At 37.9% G+C, this 19,177-nt stretch overlaps 2 protein-coding genes across 2 annotated transcripts in view; both read left to right on the top strand.

The window, feature by feature from the left end:
- The window catches only part of LOC128868432 (small RNA 2'-O-methyltransferase), a 31,588-nt gene extending 26,887 nt beyond the window's left edge, over window positions 1-4,701 (top strand). Inside the window, exons 3-4 of the mRNA XM_054110517.1 lie at window positions 3,612-3,781; window positions 3,858-4,701. Of these exons, the coding sequence (XP_053966492.1) occupies window positions 3,612-3,781; window positions 3,858-4,677 (990 nt within the window). The 3' untranslated portion in view covers window positions 4,678-4,701. The remainder of the gene's footprint in view (window positions 1-3,611; window positions 3,782-3,857) is intronic.
- A 3,119-nt stretch (window positions 4,702-7,820) lies between these two features.
- Window positions 7,821-17,775, top strand: LOC128866641 (dynein axonemal light chain 4). The gene is made up of 4 exons (XM_054107536.1): window positions 7,821-8,034; window positions 8,145-8,261; window positions 8,404-8,487; window positions 17,279-17,775. Exons 2-4 carry the CDS (start codon window positions 8,190-8,192, stop codon window positions 17,441-17,443), a joined length of 321 nt encoding a protein of 106 aa, XP_053963511.1. The 5' UTR covers window positions 7,821-8,034; window positions 8,145-8,189; the 3' UTR covers window positions 17,444-17,775.
- Window positions 17,776-19,177: the final 1,402 nt, after the last annotated feature.

The raw sequence follows: 19,177 nt of genomic DNA, 5'->3' as shown, positions 1-19,177 counted from the left end.
TGGTCCAATGGTATTTCAGCAGATGCTGGTCCTTCTTATTGAAGGTCTTGAACGACTCAACCGAATTATCAGCTACATAGATGAGGTAATCATCACGACAACAACAGTTACAGGAGGCATTCAGGCATTGGAGGAGTTCTTGAGGGAAGTCGAGCGGGCCGGGCTGACTTCACGCCCGTCGAAATGTAGATTCATGGCGACTACGGTGAATTTTTTAGGGCATATAGTTAGCGAAGATGGTATTCGTCTAAGTGGTGCAAAGGTTAACAGGGTTAAGGAGTTCCCAACACCTAGGTAGGACATGTACGCCAGTTCTTAGGACTGACGGGGGTTTTCCAGAAGCTCATCAGCAACTATAGCAGTATAGTGAAATCTCTAATACAACTGTTGAAGAAAGAGCAAAATTTTCAATGGGGTCAGGAGCAGGACGCACCATTTAGTTGATTAGAAGAAGCTTCGGTCAGCGCACCTGTAATTGCAATGTACGACGCCTCAAAGGCTCAAGAGATGCACACCGATGCGAGTACATATGGGGTGTCCGGAGTTTTGTTGCAGCTGGAGGAAAAGGGATTGAAACCGATTCATTACTACATTAATTAGTATGCTAGCCATGAGCTGGAGGTGTTGGCCATCGTTTAATTGTTGGGTACACAGTTCACAGTTTATATCGATTGCAATGCTGTGCTTGGCGGCCGCCGTAGCCGAATGGGTTGGTGCGTGATTACCATTCGGAATTCACAGAGAGGTCGTTGGTTCGAATCTCGGTGAAAGCAAAATTAATAAAAAAAAAAAACATTTTTCTAATAGCGGTCGCCCCTCGGCAGGCAATGGCAAACCTCCGAGTGTATTTCTGCCATGAAAAAGCTCCTCATAAAAATATCTGCCGTTCGGAGTCGGCTTGAAACTGTAGGTCCCTCCATTTGTGGAACAACATCAAGACGCACACCACAAATAGGAGGAGGAGCTCGGCCAAACACCTAACAGAAGTGTACGCGTCAATTATTTATTTTTTTTTTATTTTAATGCTGTGGTTACGACTAAAACTACGACACTGTTACAACATTGTAGAGCAGAATGGTGGCTGCACCTCCGGGAACTCGAATTCCCGTGCAAACATCGAGAGAATACAGAAATGGTCCATGTTGACTCGCAGAAAGGACGTCTGGTGGAAGAAGCCACCAAGCCACAGACAATCGCAGAAGAGATCATGCAGGTCAGTAGCATATCAGAGAATTCAGACTGAGCTTATCGAATCCAGATCCGAAGCTACAGCCGATAATCCAAATTTTACAAGACAAGCACCAGGCAGAGGAGTCTGTCTTAAAAGCAGCTAAAACGGACTACGCGGTGGAAAAGGATGTACTAATGCGTAAAATTGAGGGACAGTCCAAATTAGTCATTAGAAGATTTTTGGACCTTCGCAGGCGATGGAACAATGAGCAGTATAAGCTTTACTACGACATAGACATGGTTGGTTGGTTGGTTTAAGTGGTGATTCATCCAGAATCCAACTAGCGCTTCCGCACCATTTTGTTGTCACATCCTCGTTACCAACTTGTTTAACAGTTATTTACAGTATGATTATATCCAGTCTGTGCGGTTCAGGAACCTTATCAGGTTGCTGACATCTAAGCCATACAGTTGTTCAAGACTCTCGAACATCGGTTTGCCCAGGGTTAACATTCTGTCTTTCATAAGGCAGGGCAATCGCAGAGGAAATGGAAGGTTGTTTCCTTTTTCTCTGGTTGTTTATAATTGTGATAGTATGTGTTGTGAGGGATGCCTATTTTGCCTGCTTGTTCTTCGACACACCAAAAGCCAGTTATAACTGCCGTGAGTCTCCACGCGTCCCGTCGTTTCATGCTTATTAATGTAGACGATTGTTTGAGGTTGTAGGTGGGCCATAACGTTCTGCTAATTTTGCATTTCGTCTGGTCGCTCCATTTGCAATTCGCGATTCGGAGGTATTTTAGGGAAATTGCACTCTTGACTGCACCCAGTGGTGTGAACCGATTCTGCAAGAACGTTATTCATGGCAGATCCCCCTCTTGCCAGTTATCTGCTTTTTCGTTGCCTTTAATATTCCAATGTCGCGTCAAACAAGAAAAAGAAGAAGTTGGGACCTGATCATTCTAAGTTTGCATACTGTTCGTAAGTTCTTTGCTAAGTGTAACAAATAATAATAGAACGTAATAGCAATAAGAGAACGAATGAACTTCGGCTTTGGCATTGAAGAGCTTAGTCTTATCTAGACGACGACAGTCAAGGGAAAGTTAATGAATGGTCATTACCACATTACCATTATGTGAACAAACAGGGTCCGCCACTCGAAGTGTAACCAACTTCAGACCGCTCGCGCAGCTGATGCCCGTGTCTGTTAGTTGGCTAAATGACAATACAGAGTATTGTTTACAAGCGCGCGGAAGCATTTGGCCGAGAAAGAAGCGCGAAAAAGAAAATCAGTAATGAATTTCAAACGTAATAGCACGTCGAGCACCTTAAAGTAAATAAAGTTTTTGTTTACCGCACCATTACTGGTTACAATGATACGGATAGCATTCCGAAACGTCGTGGAGGCGGTCATCAAAAGACTGCAACGTTACGTGAAATGGTTAAAAAAGTGAAGAAGCGAAATTCCCAACGAAGTGCTAATCAAATTACGAAACAATTAACAATATTTCATCGTAGCATCCGCCGCATACTGAAAAATGATCTCAAAGTCAAGCCTTACAAGATCCGAGAGGCGTATGATGTAACACCAAAGCAGCAACAAGTCAGACTTGAGATAGCGAAGAAGTTGCTGGGCTTGGCCGAAAGCGTTCAGTTTCCGAACATTGTGTTTTCTGACGAGAAAATTTTACAAATTGAGCAATTCGTAAACTCCCAAAACGAAAGGGTTTCTTTGACCGACCGTTCATACGAGAATTTGAGTCATTGACAGGTAATGGCTTGGGCCACAGGTTACAGTGACGGGCGCTCTCCAATCGTTTTCAGCGAGCCTGGCGTTAAGGTAAATGCGAAATATTATCGGGAAAGTATTCTGGAGGTTGCTTTGAAACCGTGCGCAGGCAAACATTTCGGTGGCAGACCATGGACGTTTCAATAGGACCCGGCACTGTCTCACAAAACTTGAGTGAACAAAGAATGGCTAAATAACAATGTTCCGAACTTCATAACGTCCGCACAATGACTCTCAAATTCATCAGACGCGAATCCGATGGATTATTTTCTTTTTCCCATTTTGGAGAGCAAAGTCCAAACGAAAAGATTCACCAGCCTCGAGGTGCTGAAAAACACCATTGTCCGCTTGCAAGTCTCATTCGGGCAGCTTGCGATTCGTTTATGAACCGTCTTAAGGCCATAGTCAAGGCGAAAGGTGGTCATATCGACCAAAAGTAAATTTATTCTTAATTTTGTATTACTTTCACAAATTTTTTACTTTGAATTCAATAAAAGTAATTTTCCAAACTAAATTTATGGCCCTTTCAATTGGTTACACTTCGAGTGCCGGACCCTGTTTTAAAAGTTATTTTACCGTTTTAAAGTTATTTTTCATTTATATTTGTATATTTTGTATATTTATTAACACATACAAACGTGCTTGTTTTCAGGTTGATGTTGACGAAAATATTTTACGAAGCAATAAATTGAGAGCAGAACCACTCGTATCGGATTATTTAATGAGGCGTGAAAATCCTTTGCGTGTGGAATTACTAAAAGGAAGTATCGATGCATCGGTCGAACAGTTGCTTAATGTAGATGCAGTTGTCGCCTTGGAAATGTAAGTTATACGTTCATAATTTTTAATTATTAATTGATTATATTAATTAATTTAATTTAATTTTTAAACAACATAGAATTGAACATTTGTACCCCAAAACATTGGAGAATGTCCCAAAGAACATTTTCGGATTTATGCAACCTAAAATCGCAATATTTTCAACACCAAACTCTGAATTCAATGTACTTTTTCAACCATTATTGGCCAATGGTTTCCGCCATGATGATCACAAATTCGAATGGACGCGCGCCGAATTCCGCGATTGGGCGCGAACAATTTGCCAGCAATATCCAAATTATAGTGTTGCCTTTTTGGGTGTTGGCGATGCACCACCGGATAACAAGAGTATTGGTAACGTGTCTCAAATTGCAATTTTTGCACGTCACGATCTGCTTGGTCGTCGCCTAGTTGAACCGTTGCGCTCCGAAGTACCAGTCGATTGTAATACTGATGCAGATGTGCAGTATAAGGAAATATTTGCTGTCGATTTCCCATTTAATGTCGACGAACGCAGTAAGGAAAAGAAAATTTTGGACGAGGCGCGTTATCAAATCGACCGATGCCGTCGCATAGATAGATACTTCAATCGAGATTTAGGGGTATATCAAGTGCCACTTACAGTTATGGACACATATATTGAAACTCTTGGGGCCTCAACGGAAGAGTTACTGGATGTCTTAAAGGACAATGATATAGAGGTAAAGGGCGACTATATCATATTGCCTGAATATGATGAAGACGATTTGAGCTATCGTCATTATGATGATTGTTATGATGATGAATACGGCTTGTGGAACGATGTTGGATGTGATAATGACGACGAATTGGGCGCATGCGGTGGACATTCACTCGCCAATGATGATGTCACTTACGAATCTGAGGAAAATTGGGATTAAATATAAGCAAGTAGTATTACAGTACAGCATTTTTTTCATTTGGAAATCGTGAATTCATATACATATTTACATAAGTACATACACTAAGCATGCATACTTGTTTCTAACTACGCGTAAAATAAAAAGAATTGTTGTTAAAGTCTGGTAAATTTTCACTATAAAATATATTTAACGAAGGTTTTGCAAGAATTCTAATGCACTTCCAGGGGAGTTATCAGCTTTTCTGGTGCAGAATTGCAAAAAAATGGTGTTTAAGGGAAAGTAATAGTTCGGGGAAAATGAAATCAATTATTGTTGAGTAAAGTTTTTGCGCAAATGGTTTAACCTTTTGAGGGCGAGTGTCGGGATATATAGGCGCCCAAGCCGCTTTACCGTTCCGGACGCGTGTCGGCATATAGCCGCCCAAATTAGTTCGTGGCTGCAAGGCTCGTGATGTCGCGATAAGTTACGCATAGGTATAGGAAAACAGTCACGTTTTCATTCAAAGACATTAGGGACCATTAGCGATGAAGTCTTGTCTGCCTTATAATGAAAAGTTACGATATGAGACGACGGTAGAGTCAGAACGAATTTCATTGCCAGAGGAACACGCAGGCTTTTTATATGTATATTTTATATTTTATCCTACGCACGATGACTAAGCGATCTAGAGATGATACGTTAGATAGTGACAGTTCTGACGAATATTACTTTGAATCTGATATGGCAGAAGATGAAGGCATTTCGAACTGAAATCCATTTTTGATTTCATGAAAATTTTTTCTTGTGTTAAATAAAGCCTTAGTTTTTATAACGTTCAACGTATTTATTTTCTTTGCAGCGCACTCCAATATCTCTCGTCCTCAGCAACGCTCGCCCGTCGAGCGGCACCGTCCCCAAAGGGTTAATACTATTTTATGGTCGATCTTTATCTCTTGGGCATTGCTACGACTACTAACATGCCGGTGAACTTCGAGTATTTCTGCGATTTTATCGACACTTCCTTTAACATCAAAAATGCCTGAACGGAATCGATGGAACCAAAATTGCACGTAATTAGCCGTTGCAGTATCGGCACCATAAACACCATTCACAATTTCAGCGGCCTGGCTTGCATTTTCGCCTCTATCAAAGAAAAGCTGTAAAATGTGCCGAATTTTCTCATTATTGACCTCCATTGTTAACACCCTGTGAAAAAAAAACAGAAAATGATTTTTTTTAGTGTGAAATGTCACCTTGACAACGAAATTTTAAATTGTTTGATCGATACTTTACGAGATATTGACGTTGCAGTACCAATTCCTGTTAAACTAGTTTTCCAAGACCTCGTGACGGTTTCCGCCTCTATCTCACGCATGGCTTGCTCGAAATTTGCCTTTGTGGCCTGGATCGTTAATACTTGTAGATTGTTCGCATGGTATCGGTGCTTCCCGGCATGTGACAAAAAAGTTTAACGGCGTTAAATCGCAATTTCGAGATGGTCAATTGATATCGCCGAGCCGGCTTATAACGCGATTACCGAATTGGGTGCACAAAAGGACGATTGTGGTATGGCGCACAATTCTTCTGAAACGTCCAAAACTCGTCCAAGTCCACGTCTTCAATTTGCGGACGCAAAATATTATGTATAATGCCACTGTACTGCTCACCGTTGACCGAAATGATGTCACAGCAGCAAACTGTCACTTTCTGAGAGTGCATTGATTTCACGACGATCACGTGCGGATTTTCCGATGTTGTTGTTGTTATTGTAGCAGTAACTTTGCACTGTCAGTGTAGTGTAGTCACCGGCCGTCTTCGTTTAGCTCATCTAACGGTAGGCCCAGGAAACTTACTATTTCGACTGGTTGGGTCCAGAGGGAGAGGGGTGTTAGATGAGTGGGTTTGATGGGGCACGTGAAAAGGTGGTGTGCAGAGTGCCTTCACATGTTGGACATGTAGGAGTTTAACCTACTGCAGTATCTAGAACGTAATTGTGTAAAGGTTACGCGGCACTCTCGGGGAAGTTGGAGCTCTTCGTCTGCAATGGGTGGTGGTTGGACTCCGATGACGGCATTCGGGGGTCGGGAGCTTAAGAAGGTGGTAAGAGTCCCCGATGAACGTCGTTAATTGTCTGTCTGTACACTGTCCGATCAAGTAATTGTCGGTATGTTTTGTCCTGGACCTCTTCCGCGTAGTTGAGGATTTTCCGATCCCCAGATGCGGCAGTTTTGCTTGTTAACTTAGCCGCCGAGATGAAATTGCGTTCGTAGAAATAGATGATTTTTGAAACAAAATCGTTACACACCTCCATTGCAATATTTTCCAAGCTTAAAGCGATTAATTTCGTTTTGTGGAGATATGATACTGACATTCTGTTCAGACTTCCAGCTGGAAACAGCTGTCACTGTCATATGAACATAATTAAACCAAATACCACCATATGGACCACCCTGTATATGGAGTCAACAAATAGCTAAACCATAAAATGTTGTCCACTCCAAAGCGGAGCAAATACAAACATACATGCATACATACGTAGATACATACATACGCACATCCACACATGTACACACAGCTACTTCATGTCCTCATACTATAGCAACATTACGTGTTTTTTGTATCTTCGTATGAACTGAAATCAAGCGCAGTGAATAACTTATAACAACTCATCCAACTCCCAACTCAACTCTACTCATTTAACTCTCAATGCATACAATGTAAATGAAGGGAAGGGGAAAGATTAGTAAACTTGCAAATGCATCCCTATTACTCTGTCAAAAATTTGTTTTTGTTCTGTTATACATTTGCAAATCTCTACTACTCCACATGATTGCGCTTTCCTCCCTTAAATCTTATGGTAACCGGAAGAAAGACGTTCTGCAAATTTGACTTGATGGTCGGCGGGTTGGTTGTAAGTGCACCAGAGTTGTGTGTGATCTGCCGACCCCACTTCATGGTGCAAATTTTTGCTAACCTAAACATATCTGCAGCAGAATGGGCAAGGGAAAGTCAACGCATGCGCCGAAGTGCGAGAGAAGAAACCAAGTTGAAAATTAGTGAAGTTTGGTTACTAATAAAAAACAGAGAGTCAATAAATCTGCAGTAAGGCATCCAAACAAGCAGTCAGTTGGCTTTATGAACTGCTGAAAGAAGACTAAGAGCTGGCCATTACTCGTATAAGCGCGATGCATACAACAGTTTTCACGAAATTTTGCCAATCGAAAAAACCGGGTATTCAAAAAGTTTATTAGAATCAATATTTTGCTCTATGCTGGCGCAATAATTTCGGATACAAGTGTTTTTTTGTTTGTTTTTCGAGTATAATTTAAAAGTGACTTTCTTTTCAAACGGCCCGATAGACAGGTTTCGAAACAACATTTGTTACATTTTGAAACGGTATGGTGTAGAAGAATTCATCGCTTTGAGTTGACATGTTCTAACCGTTAACTGTTTGTTTGCTATCGAAATTGAATTCTTTTGTTTGATTCTTTTTTTGAAAAAAAAAGAAAAAACTTTCACAAAGTGCTGCTGTTGGTATCTCCTTTACCGTCATGGCTGATGAGGGAGCAAATCCGGAAAAAGAGTCGGAAAAGAAAATCGTACACACGTATCCGCTTGTCAAGGTATACACACATACAAACATATGCGCACATAAGTGTCAAACATAAGAGAAAAAAAAAAAAAAATAGAAAATATTTAAATATTTTCAGTCATAAGCGAAGAATATAAGAAATAGTATACATAGTTGATACGCATTATTTTCAGCATTCTGATATGAACGAGGAAATGCGCACCGAAGCAATCGAAATGAGCATTACCGCTTGTGAAAAATACTCGAGCAACTACGAGGTATGTAATTTTCAAAAGTGCGAATATTTAATGCAGTATAGATTGGGCATCAACAAAAAAAACAACAAAAAAAAAACAAAAAAAAAGCAAAAAACAAAAAAGTTTACAGTCAGCGCACATGCAACCGCTGTAACTTTTTCGATTAGAAGTGGTTGGGGAGAGAACTGTCTAAAACTGTTGTGCCTAAATGTTGCCACAGCCTGTTTTAATTTTCATGTAAGTGTGAGCCAGTCTGTTTTTTATACTTCAATGTGTCGCTCTAACCAGTCTGCGTACCAAATCACGGCATTGAGCTGAAGTCATTGTTTGCCGCCTTTTTGTCGGTTCGTTGTTAAACCATACAATAATATTATACTATGTAATTCCTTAAGCGGCCGTCGAGGCCGATTGGACTTATGCATGACTACCATTCGGTGGGTCGATTTCGAAGTGTATTGTGGGCATGAAATATCAATTTATAAAAAAATAAAAAGAATTTTAACATCGGCCACCCCTCAGCAGGCAATAATGACAAATCTGTGAGTGCATTTCTGTCATGAAAAGCTTCTCATAGAAAAACCATCTGCCGTTCGGGAGAAACATCGAGCTGTAGGTCCCTGTATACTTATAGATAGGGTATATTCAGAAACGCATTATAAATGCGCAGTAATTGCAGGGCTGACAACACTGCCAATGTGACAAGTGATGCAATTGATAGATTTGTTGACGATTTGCAAAAAGATTTGTTGCATTTATGAACGCGTTTTACACTAAAATGGAAGTATTATTGAGTTTAGTTGTTGACGATATATTTGAAGTAAAAAGTGATAGTTTTTTGCTAAATTTAAGAAAAATAAAGACGTGTAAAGCTAAAAAGAAGATCACATATAGTAAGATGTTCATTAAAACGAAAAATTCCCAAAAATAAATCTTTTTTTCCTAGTCGCTAATGCTTTTTAATTTATTGTGATTGTAATTCATTACTTTTCCAATTTTCAAAAAAAAAAAAAAATCTTTTGAAACAATTAGAAAATTTTCGCTGCGCGATTTGCCCGTCTATTTTCAAATCTTTATTCACTTTTTTTATTTCTTCCGCCACCTTATTCCACAAAACACTCTTTTTCCTCCTCCCTGAAGCAAATTCACTTTCCATGCTCAGTCGGACTCTGAGAAGCAACTTTACTTCCGATGTACCTAGATAATCGCTAAAATCAAGAAAAATGTAATAAAATATTGTTTTAATAACGTATATTTAATATATCTTTACATTAAAAGCTAAAAAAATTAGTTTATACTCACTTTTCATCAGAAATCATATTAGCGTAATCAGCGGCAGTATTAAAATTTTTCCTGCAAATAATGCGTGACGTTTGATACAAAAATGGCGTTTTGGAACGCGATGCATTTGCAGTACTGCCATATTTGCATTTCTGAACGCACTGCCAACACTGCAAAAGTACGTTGCGCATTATAATGCGTTTCTGAATATACCCATTTACACATACAATCTGTCTAATAGCAGGGTGACCGGCAAAATTACAACTTAGAGTTTCGTTATAAAAAAATTTTAATTCTGCTAAATAGGTGTATCCTTTTCACAATACCTGCTACGTAATTTGTAATTTAGTTTTTTGAGAAATTTAGAAAGCGAAAGTGGTGTGTACAAAATAAGTTCCGCATATGAGAAATCAATCTCTATTTACGCTCGCGAATCTCAATTTCAACGGTTCTTTTCCTACCTCGGTGAGGAGCTCATCATTTGACACCCAGTTATCGGATCACCATATGCGCAGGCAGCCATTTATGAAGGTCTGAAGTTTTTTTTTTTGTTGCAACGACCACATTTTACGGATTTTATCTACTATGGAGTTAAAAATCCTTAACTTTGTTTTAAATAAGTTCCGCGCATGAGAAACGATTTGAAGCAGTGTTCCTATGTACACACTCTAAAGGTTCAAAAAAGTCACGTGCATCTGCAGCCAAATATTTGAAGTAGTCGTAGTCATAAATAAATGAATGCAACGATATATACATATATATAGTATATTTATATACAGATACATGTATGCTATATAAAAAGAATGGACACGAAAAAAACGAGTCGATTCTGTTTACTCACCACTTGCGTAAAACTAACTGTAATAAGTATACATATTCACATTGTTGTGGACCAACCAACCACACGCGGTGTTCTCAAGCGGTCCCCCATCTAAGTACTAACCGCGCCCGGCGCTGCTTAATTTCGTTGATCGGACGAGAACCGATGTTTCAGCGTTGTATGGAACAACATCAAGACGCACGCCACAAGTAGGAGGAGGAGATCGGTCAAACACCCAAGGAGGGTGTAAGGGCCAAATATATATATAGATATCTATATATATAAAAAGAAGCTACATTTCCTTTCTTATAACTCAAGAACGGGCTCACCTATCCAAACCAAATGTTTAGGCTTTGTTTGGACTATTCAGTAGTTGGTTTGTGTTTTGAAATTTTAAGAATCGGATACCAGGGTCTCGAGAAATAGGCCAAAACGTGAACCCGGGTAACCCTAGGATGTGTTTGTACAATATGGGTAGCAAATGGAAGCTGCTGATTATTCTATAGTATAGAGTATTTTTGATGCCGCTCCGTGACTAGGGTCTCGAGATATCGGCCAAAATGTGGACCCCGATAACTTAAGGATGTGTTTGAACTACATGAGTATCCATTGTAAGTTGTTGATAAATGCTAATGAAAGAGGACTTTTCTTTTCGCTGGGTAACTAAGGACTCCAGATATAGACCAATTGGGAACTCGGCTTCAGGTTAAGAGATTGCATTCTTATGTACTACAACCAGTTAAAATGTTTTTAAAAATTCAGATCCGTTATCTACATATATTTCTCGAACTTTACGGATTCAAGGTCAAATATACCATAGAGCTGGGATTTTGCTGCCATTCCCAGATGGTGACCATCAATTTTTGCAAATATATTTTATTGGTGATGAGAATCGTGAATTAGATCAGCGCTGTGCAATTTCGACGAATACGAGAAGATCAATCGTGAATGAATTACAAACAATGTTCCATCAGCACAATGAATTGGTGAAATTGTTCAAAGTGGCACTCGATCTGATGCCCACCGATGGCCGCAAAATCATAATAAAAGCCGATAAAACACCAATTGGGAGCACGCCAGACAATTCAATGTACCAACGATTGATGAAGTAGCTATTGTTGTGGTTGGTGAACAGTTTCAGCAACGAGATATTGTTTTGTATCGTAGAAATGAGCAATTACAACGTATTTCAGAACTCCATCGCTGTTATGATGCATTGCAATACCCCATTTTGTTTTGGAGAGGGGACGATGGCTATCATATCAACATACCAATGGTAAATCCAACAACTGGTACATACACATTTTATTTTTGTTTAAATATGATTTTTAAATAATTTTCATACGCTAATTAATTTTTGCATCGCAGGTCAAAAATCAACGAAAACCGTCAGTGCGATGATTTTTTATTCGTATCGATTAATGATTCGCCCTCAAGAAAACAATTTTATTTTGCGATGCAATCAACTTTCGCATCAATTTTTTATCGAATTGCAAGTCATTTTGGACGCAAATATAATAAAAAATTGAATGCTCCAGGAGGAACTGGAAAAACATTTTTAACTTTATTTATTTTAGCATAATTTATTAGCGTAAAAAATTGAAATGGAAATTAAAGAATCAAAGTTTAATTACAAGTTTTTATCGGCTCTTTCACCTTGCCTGTATATATGTAGGTGACCACCAAAATCAAATTTTAAAAAAGTACAGAAAAGGCTATTGTGACATCTTTAGAAAGTATGTTGAATGAAAAAAATCAACTAATTCAACTGTTTAAACATTTTACGAGTTCTATAAAGAAAACTTAATATGAAAAATTTCTTGCGATATAAAACAATATTTTACGTATGGTGGTGCGAAGCCCACTGGGTAATGCTAGTATTATATACATATATGTAAATATATCATATTCATTGGTTGCCATTATTATTTTGGCGTATTCACTTTGTGTAACTTCTAAGTAACATATTCTTCAAAATGCATTTGGTTAAGGGGGTAGTATGGTATTTTTTTTTTTTAATTATTCTATAACATCTTAAGATTATTGTGTGAAAGTTTGAAGTGCATTAGAGTAAAATTGACAAAGACACAAAGGATTAAGTATCTACCTCTCCAACCGGATTTCACGCTGCCGAAAATCTTTAAACGCGTTTTTCTCACACTTGCCTTTTTTACGGTCGGTGTCCACTGTAGATTCATATCTACTGCACCGATTATTTTCAAATTTGGTTTTTTTGTTTCTTTACTTTATTCACGAGGTAATGACGTCGAGTTTTTTTTTTTTTTTAATTTTGTCATATTTTAAAACAACAAAGTTTTCAAGTTTTTTTTATGAAAAATCGGTGTTTTGACTTCAAAGCGCTTTAAAAAATTAAAAAAAAAAAAAAAAAAAAATTCGACGTTGTTACCTGCGAAACTTTATTAGCTGATGAAATCAATTTGGTTTTTTGATTTTAGTTGATCCAGTAATGAGTTCTGAGGGACACCGCAATAAAACTTTTTTATGAGACGTCCGCGAAGATTCGCTGCCACCAACTCATTTCTTCATAAAAATCGATGAAAATTTCACACAATATTCTTTAAATATGACTTTATAATGAAGTAATTTTAAAATTTTGAATAAATCAACTGTGTCGACAAAAAAAATTTCGAAAAATATGCTTGTTTTACACCGAATTAACCATACTACCCCCTTAAGTGTAGGCTTGCGGAGAAAATTGTTCGCAAACAGCAAAAAAAAGATCATTTGTCGCACAATGCTGAAGCGAAAACTTTAAATTGTCCGAAAAGTACGGTAACTTGTAAAAAAAGTTTTATGAAACCTTGTCGATGGAACGAAGGTCTGGTAGTGGAAGGGTAAAACGATTTGCGAGGGAAACAAAAGCCAAAGAATGGTATCATTACTTCGAAAAAAGCTGAGATTTCACTTCAAGATGCTGCAAAACAGGCCCGAAGTAATAAACAAAATAAGAGTAATAAAATACGTGCGGAAAAATTGTTATTATTTTTTCCTTGTTCACTCCTCTCGGGAGCATAGGGCCTCAACGAGACATTTGTCTTGCTTTGGTTACATTAATCTATATGATTTCTGAAAATTATACAGTCAAGACATTTATAAATATGGCTGGTTGATTATATACTATGAAACATATGTACGTCAAAGCAGACTTTAAATATGTAGATTCAGGACGTTGAGTTTTATACTGCAACGAAGAGTTGACTTTAAACTAAAAATATTGAGCAAGGGTCCTAAAAAATGTTTCGTTTGCCGAGTCGTCTGCTAGTGTGGCATACAAAGCAAAACGGACATTACCACGGACATTATAAAACAAGAAATTTATTTGAAGGACTATTTGCAAAAACGTGTGGTGACATTCATAAGACAACATAAAGCCTGAATTCTGTTCTGGCCCGATTTATCAACGTGTCATTACAGTCGTCTTGCTATGAAATGGTATGAAAATCACGGGGTAAATATTGTTTAAAAAGGACCACTACCCACCAAACTGTCCACAATTGCGACTAATTGGAAAATATGAGGAAATTGCTAAAAATGAAAAAAGGAAAAATGCACAGCAGTTTAAAATTAATTGGCGGAGAGTAGCAGACACCGTAACAAAAACTGAAGTCCATCGCCTAATGAGAGGAGCCAAAAGTAAATTGCGCCATTTTGTTTATAACAAAGGGAATTAGTATGCGTTTTTTGTTTAACACAGTTCGCTTAATGAAGAAACAAATAAAATAAAAATAAAATTTACACATTTCTAAAGGGCACCGACCTACACCGTCGTATCTGATCCAACACACTTCACCAGCCAACCGAAAGCCCATACTGCTAGCGCTGCGTTTGCTTGAGCTTACTACTAATTTTATTATCATGTAAGCTTTAAAAAAAAATTAAAAATAAAATAGAAATTGTTTTGATAGCTTATATAAGTTTGATGTTATGACGCTTTTCGCTCAACCAATATTTTTCGAGTCCATTCTTTATATATAATATAATTGGCGCTTGCACTGTTTCTTGGGTGCTTGGCCGAGTGACCTATAGTTTTTTTAAGCAACCTCCGAACGGCAGATGCAATTTTTTTGAGAAGCTTTTTCATGGCAGAAATGCAATCTGAGGTTTACCATTACCTGCCGAGGAGCGACGGCCAATTGAAGCAACTTTGAGCCTGAACTACAGTTGTGAAAATTTGAAAATATAAATATTGCACTAAAATCCAGCTATTTGGTGTTTGACAGGTAGAAAGTTTGTAGCTGATATATAATAAAAGGGTCCAGAATTAATTTGTTATCACAAATAAAATTTTCCATGTACATATCGCCTTCACCTTAATATAGAAATGCCGCTACTCATATTTTAATTTGAATTTTACAGGAGAAGGGAGAAATTGAATGCAAATTTAACCAGAATAGGAATACGTTTTTTTTAAGGAATCCCGGTGGTCTATAAATTTCAAAAATCGATTTTGGGGTTTTTTGATATTTCGAAAGTATAGGCCTTTAGAAATATACTGTGAAATTTTCAGGCGGAAATCCCCAAAATTATAGCTTCTACAGCTCATTAACTAGGTAGGGAGCGGTTCGCGTGCTTCTGTACCTCAAACTTTAAACTTACCTATTTATCTCGAAATAACTTTTTGCGGCCTGGTGTTGTCAAAAAACAAAAAAAAAACTCTTCAACCGAATCGTCTGAAATTGAAATATGTGGTTGTTGTTCACAACATCAATGGCTATAGCCCATACTAGAATCATATTATTATTTCAATTATTTCGTTTTTTTTTTTATTAAAAAACTCAAAAAAAAAAAGAGATTTTTAGAGTGTTCAATCCAAAACCGCGCAATTTTGTCATTTTTTTTTTTCTAGTACGAGATTAATCAGTCGTACTGATTAATAATTTTTTTGGTTTTTGTGTTTCATACAATTAGATGAGCCGAAATGGTCCACACCGTCTAGGTCGAATTTTTCGTGAGGGTCAATTTCAGAGCCATTTTTTAAATTATTGAGATTAAAAAATATGTATATTTTTTTTTAGTCTTGTATGTAAAAGAAGTTAAATAAAAGGCCTAAAAATTTTAAATATCGTTTTTAATTTTTTTTATTGTAAAAAAAATTCCTGATAAACAGAAGAGCCAAAATGGCCAACACCATCCAGGTCTAATTTTTCGGGAGAGTTAACTTCAGCGCCATTTTTTAAATTACTAAAATAAAAAATTTTTTTTTTACATTTTTGTATCTAAAAAAAGTTTAACAAAAAACTTAAAAAATTTAAATATCGTTTTTCATTTTTTTATTGTAAAAAAAAAATTCCTCAAAATTTTTTAAAAATCGATTTGGTAAAAATGTTTGGTTTGCCAATAAATACTTTTAGGAGTTAGAGCCTTTGTATATCAAGGAGATGATATGTACATTCTGTCAAAAAAGTACCGGGAACTTTTCAATAAAACGCAAAATAATTTTTTAATCATCAAAACTTATTTTGTCGCCTTCAAAATAGGCTCCACTCGAAGCAACACACATAAGCCACCAATTAGTCCAGTCATCAAAGAACCTTTTAAACGCGTTTGAAGAGATCTTATTCAGCGAATTCTCCTTAATGGTCTCTATCGACTCAAACCGGCGGCCGGCAATTGAAGTTTTGAGAAAAGGAAAAAGTAACGAGCTAAATCCGGTGAATACGGCGGTTGTTCGATGATATTTGTCGAGTTTTTGGTCAAAAAAGTGTTCACAGTATGAGAGGGTGCGTTGCCATTGTGCAAGATCCATGAGTTTTCTTTTCACAAATTGGGCCGTTTCCTACGTGCATTCTCTCTCTCTCTCTCAAATGTCGCATAGCTTCCAAATAATATTTCTCATTTACTTGAACGAATTCCGAGTGTACAACACCATGAAGAAACGAGTACCTCTACTTTCACTTTTGACCAACTTTAACGTGGTTTTTTGGGTTTCGGCTCATGTGGATAGCGGCATTCTGTCGCCTGTTGACTGATTTGCATGTCAAACTCATATACCCACGTCTCATCACATGCGCTGGATAAACGTTGGGTCCGAATTCACTTGCTCAAGCATGTCTTCAGCCACCTTCTTCCGATGCATTCTTTGAAAGAAATTCAACTCTCTTGGAACCAGTCGAGCAGCCACGCGCCTCATGCCCAAATGATGGTGTAAAATGTTGTGAATTGATTCGTGAGACACGCTAAGGTCACGAGCTACGTCCATCGAACTTAACTTATGGTTTTCCAGCACCATTTCCTTGACTTTGTGGACGACTTTGTTTGCATCCGTTGAAGACGTTGATGGGCGACCAGTTCGGGGCAAATCTTCCACGACTTCTCGGCCCACTGCAAAAGCCTTATGCCACTTATGCCACTCGTTGACATTTTCAACAATTCGGCACACGAAATCCCGCTCAAAACACAAAATTTAAGACAAGTTCTTTCTTCGATATTTTTATCCATAATGAAAATCGCAGAGCACATCTGCGGTTGACTGCCATAATTAAATGCCAAAAAACAAGCTAATTGATAGATCTCTCACAAACTCTGCGACGCTATAGAGGACAGTTGTACCAACATTCCAGCTAAAGAAATTTAGACATACGCGCTTTTTAAATGAACAATTTCCGATATTTTTTTGACAGAATGTATGTACATATGTATACTCGTATAGTAATTTGTCTAACTTGCAAAATTTTTCTTCCACTTGTTTACCAGCAAGCAGCACGAGTCATCAAGGAAACCATGGATAAAAAATTCGGCATCTATTGGCATGTCGTTGTTGGTGAAGGTTTTGGCTTTGAGGTATCCTACGAAACGAAGAATATTTTGTATCTCTTCTTCGGTGGAAATCTAGCCATTCTACTATGGAAATGTTCATAGTACCAATACACATGCAAATGTATGTACGTAACTATGCAGCGGCTATAAGAATCGGGACACAATACAATACGAAAAAGCAACAACACAAACAGCACAAGAATTATTGTGCAAGCAAAAACAAATATAGCAGCAAGCCGGAAGTTAATCAGCGACTATTTAGGGAAGATGTAGCGAAAGTGTATTAAATATACAATAGTAGATTACCGAAATAAATGGTTTACATACCCGCGTACCTAAATTGTATTAAAAGAAGTAAATAAGAAAATTATTAAAAAAAAAAAAAATACACACGCAAACACCTATAATTAATAGATGGTATTTAAACCGAAATTTAGTGAATACTGAAAATAACTGCAATAATTGTAAATATTTTTTATACAAAAATGTACTGTAAATGATTTAAAAACTGATCAATAAATTGCCATACCATATACATACATACATACACACACACAGGGCAATGAGCAGTAAATATACTTAAGTGTTTATTTTTTATTTTTCAACTGTTTATGTTGTGGTTATGCGGTTATACGAGGGTCGTTTGAAAAGTACGCGGAAAGTCTGAGAGATGGCACTACCGCATTGGGGAATGTATAAATTTTTTTTTCGCAAAATTTTCTTAATTTACGGGAAGTTTCAATTTTCTGCTTCCATTCGAAAAAAAACTGCGTTGGAGGCGCTTCGAGTGCTTTTAAATACTTACGGCAAGATTGTGATTAATGAAATAATGTATGGTGAGTTGAATGACCGTCACTGCCACTGGAAAGGATTTAGCGACTCGCAGCTCTGTGCATAGCAGGAGCGATGAAAACCACTCCAAAGGCAGCCCTGGAAATGATACTCAGCATACCATCTATTAACCTTATGGCGGAAAATCTGGCAGCGAAATCCGCGTGGAGGTTAGTGGTTGCTGGAGTATTCACTTGAAGAACCCTCTGACATAGCTCAATAGGAAAGAGGAGTTCAGGTTGCACAGACTACATACATGACTCCGTACTTTAATTGGGAAAGAAGGTTTCGTACTTCAATTGCAGAGGAGGGATGGCTCAAAGGCATGAAGCCTGGCCGTAGGACATTTCACATCTACACAGACGGCTCTTAAACTTTGAATGGAGTGGCAGTGGGCATTTACTGCTCAAAACTAAGGATAAGCCAGCTTATCAAACTGCCAGACCAGAGCAGTTTTTGCTGTTAATGTTGTGGTTATGCGGTTGTTCGAGGGTCGTATGAAAAGTACGCGGAAAGTCTGAGAGATGACAATACTGGCGCGTATCGAGGTTATGTTAAGTTAGTAGCATCACTTGGAAGAACGCGCATCAAGTTTCAGCCAGATTGGTCTATGGCTTTGTGTTTGACATTCGTTGAATCAAGGAAGTCGAGTGATTTTCCATAGCAGTTTGGTCGCAATATTAATTGAAATAGAACTCCAACGAATTTCATATCCTCGCTATTTTCCAGACTTGAAGAAATCCTATTAATCGGAAGGGATCAACAAACTAGAACAGCAATGGACGAAGTGTATAAGCCTAAGAGGATATTCACTTATTTATTTCGATGGCAGTACAACCGTATGTTGGTTTTGACTGAATCTAAAACATTGCGTTGTTGTTGTTGTCGCAGCATACATGCACGGGGAATGCTGCTGAAGTGACAGTCCTTGGCCGGATTTAAATCCGGGTCGTTCCTGTAGTGTAGAACCGACTGCCATGGGAACCGAACATTGCGTCATTTAGC

This window comes from Anastrepha ludens, chromosome 6, assembly GCF_028408465.1.
Source record: "Anastrepha ludens isolate Willacy chromosome 6, idAnaLude1.1, whole genome shotgun sequence".
Classification (NCBI taxonomy): domain Eukaryota; kingdom Metazoa; phylum Arthropoda; class Insecta; order Diptera; family Tephritidae; genus Anastrepha; species Anastrepha ludens.
This window is presented reverse-complemented; position numbering and strand designations above follow the sequence as displayed.

Coding starts and splice junctions, on each gene's coding strand:
- LOC128866641 (XM_054107536.1), top strand. CDS start 8,190: ATGGCTGATGAGGGAGCAAATCCGGAAAAAGAGTCGGAAAAGAAAATC. Junction 8,262..8,403: donor ACACGTATCCGCTTGTCAAG/GTATACACACAT, acceptor CATTATTTTCAG/CATTCTGATATGAACGAGGA. Junction 8,488..17,278: donor AATACTCGAGCAACTACGAG/GTATGTAATTTT, acceptor CTTGTTTACCAG/CAAGCAGCACGAGTCATCAA.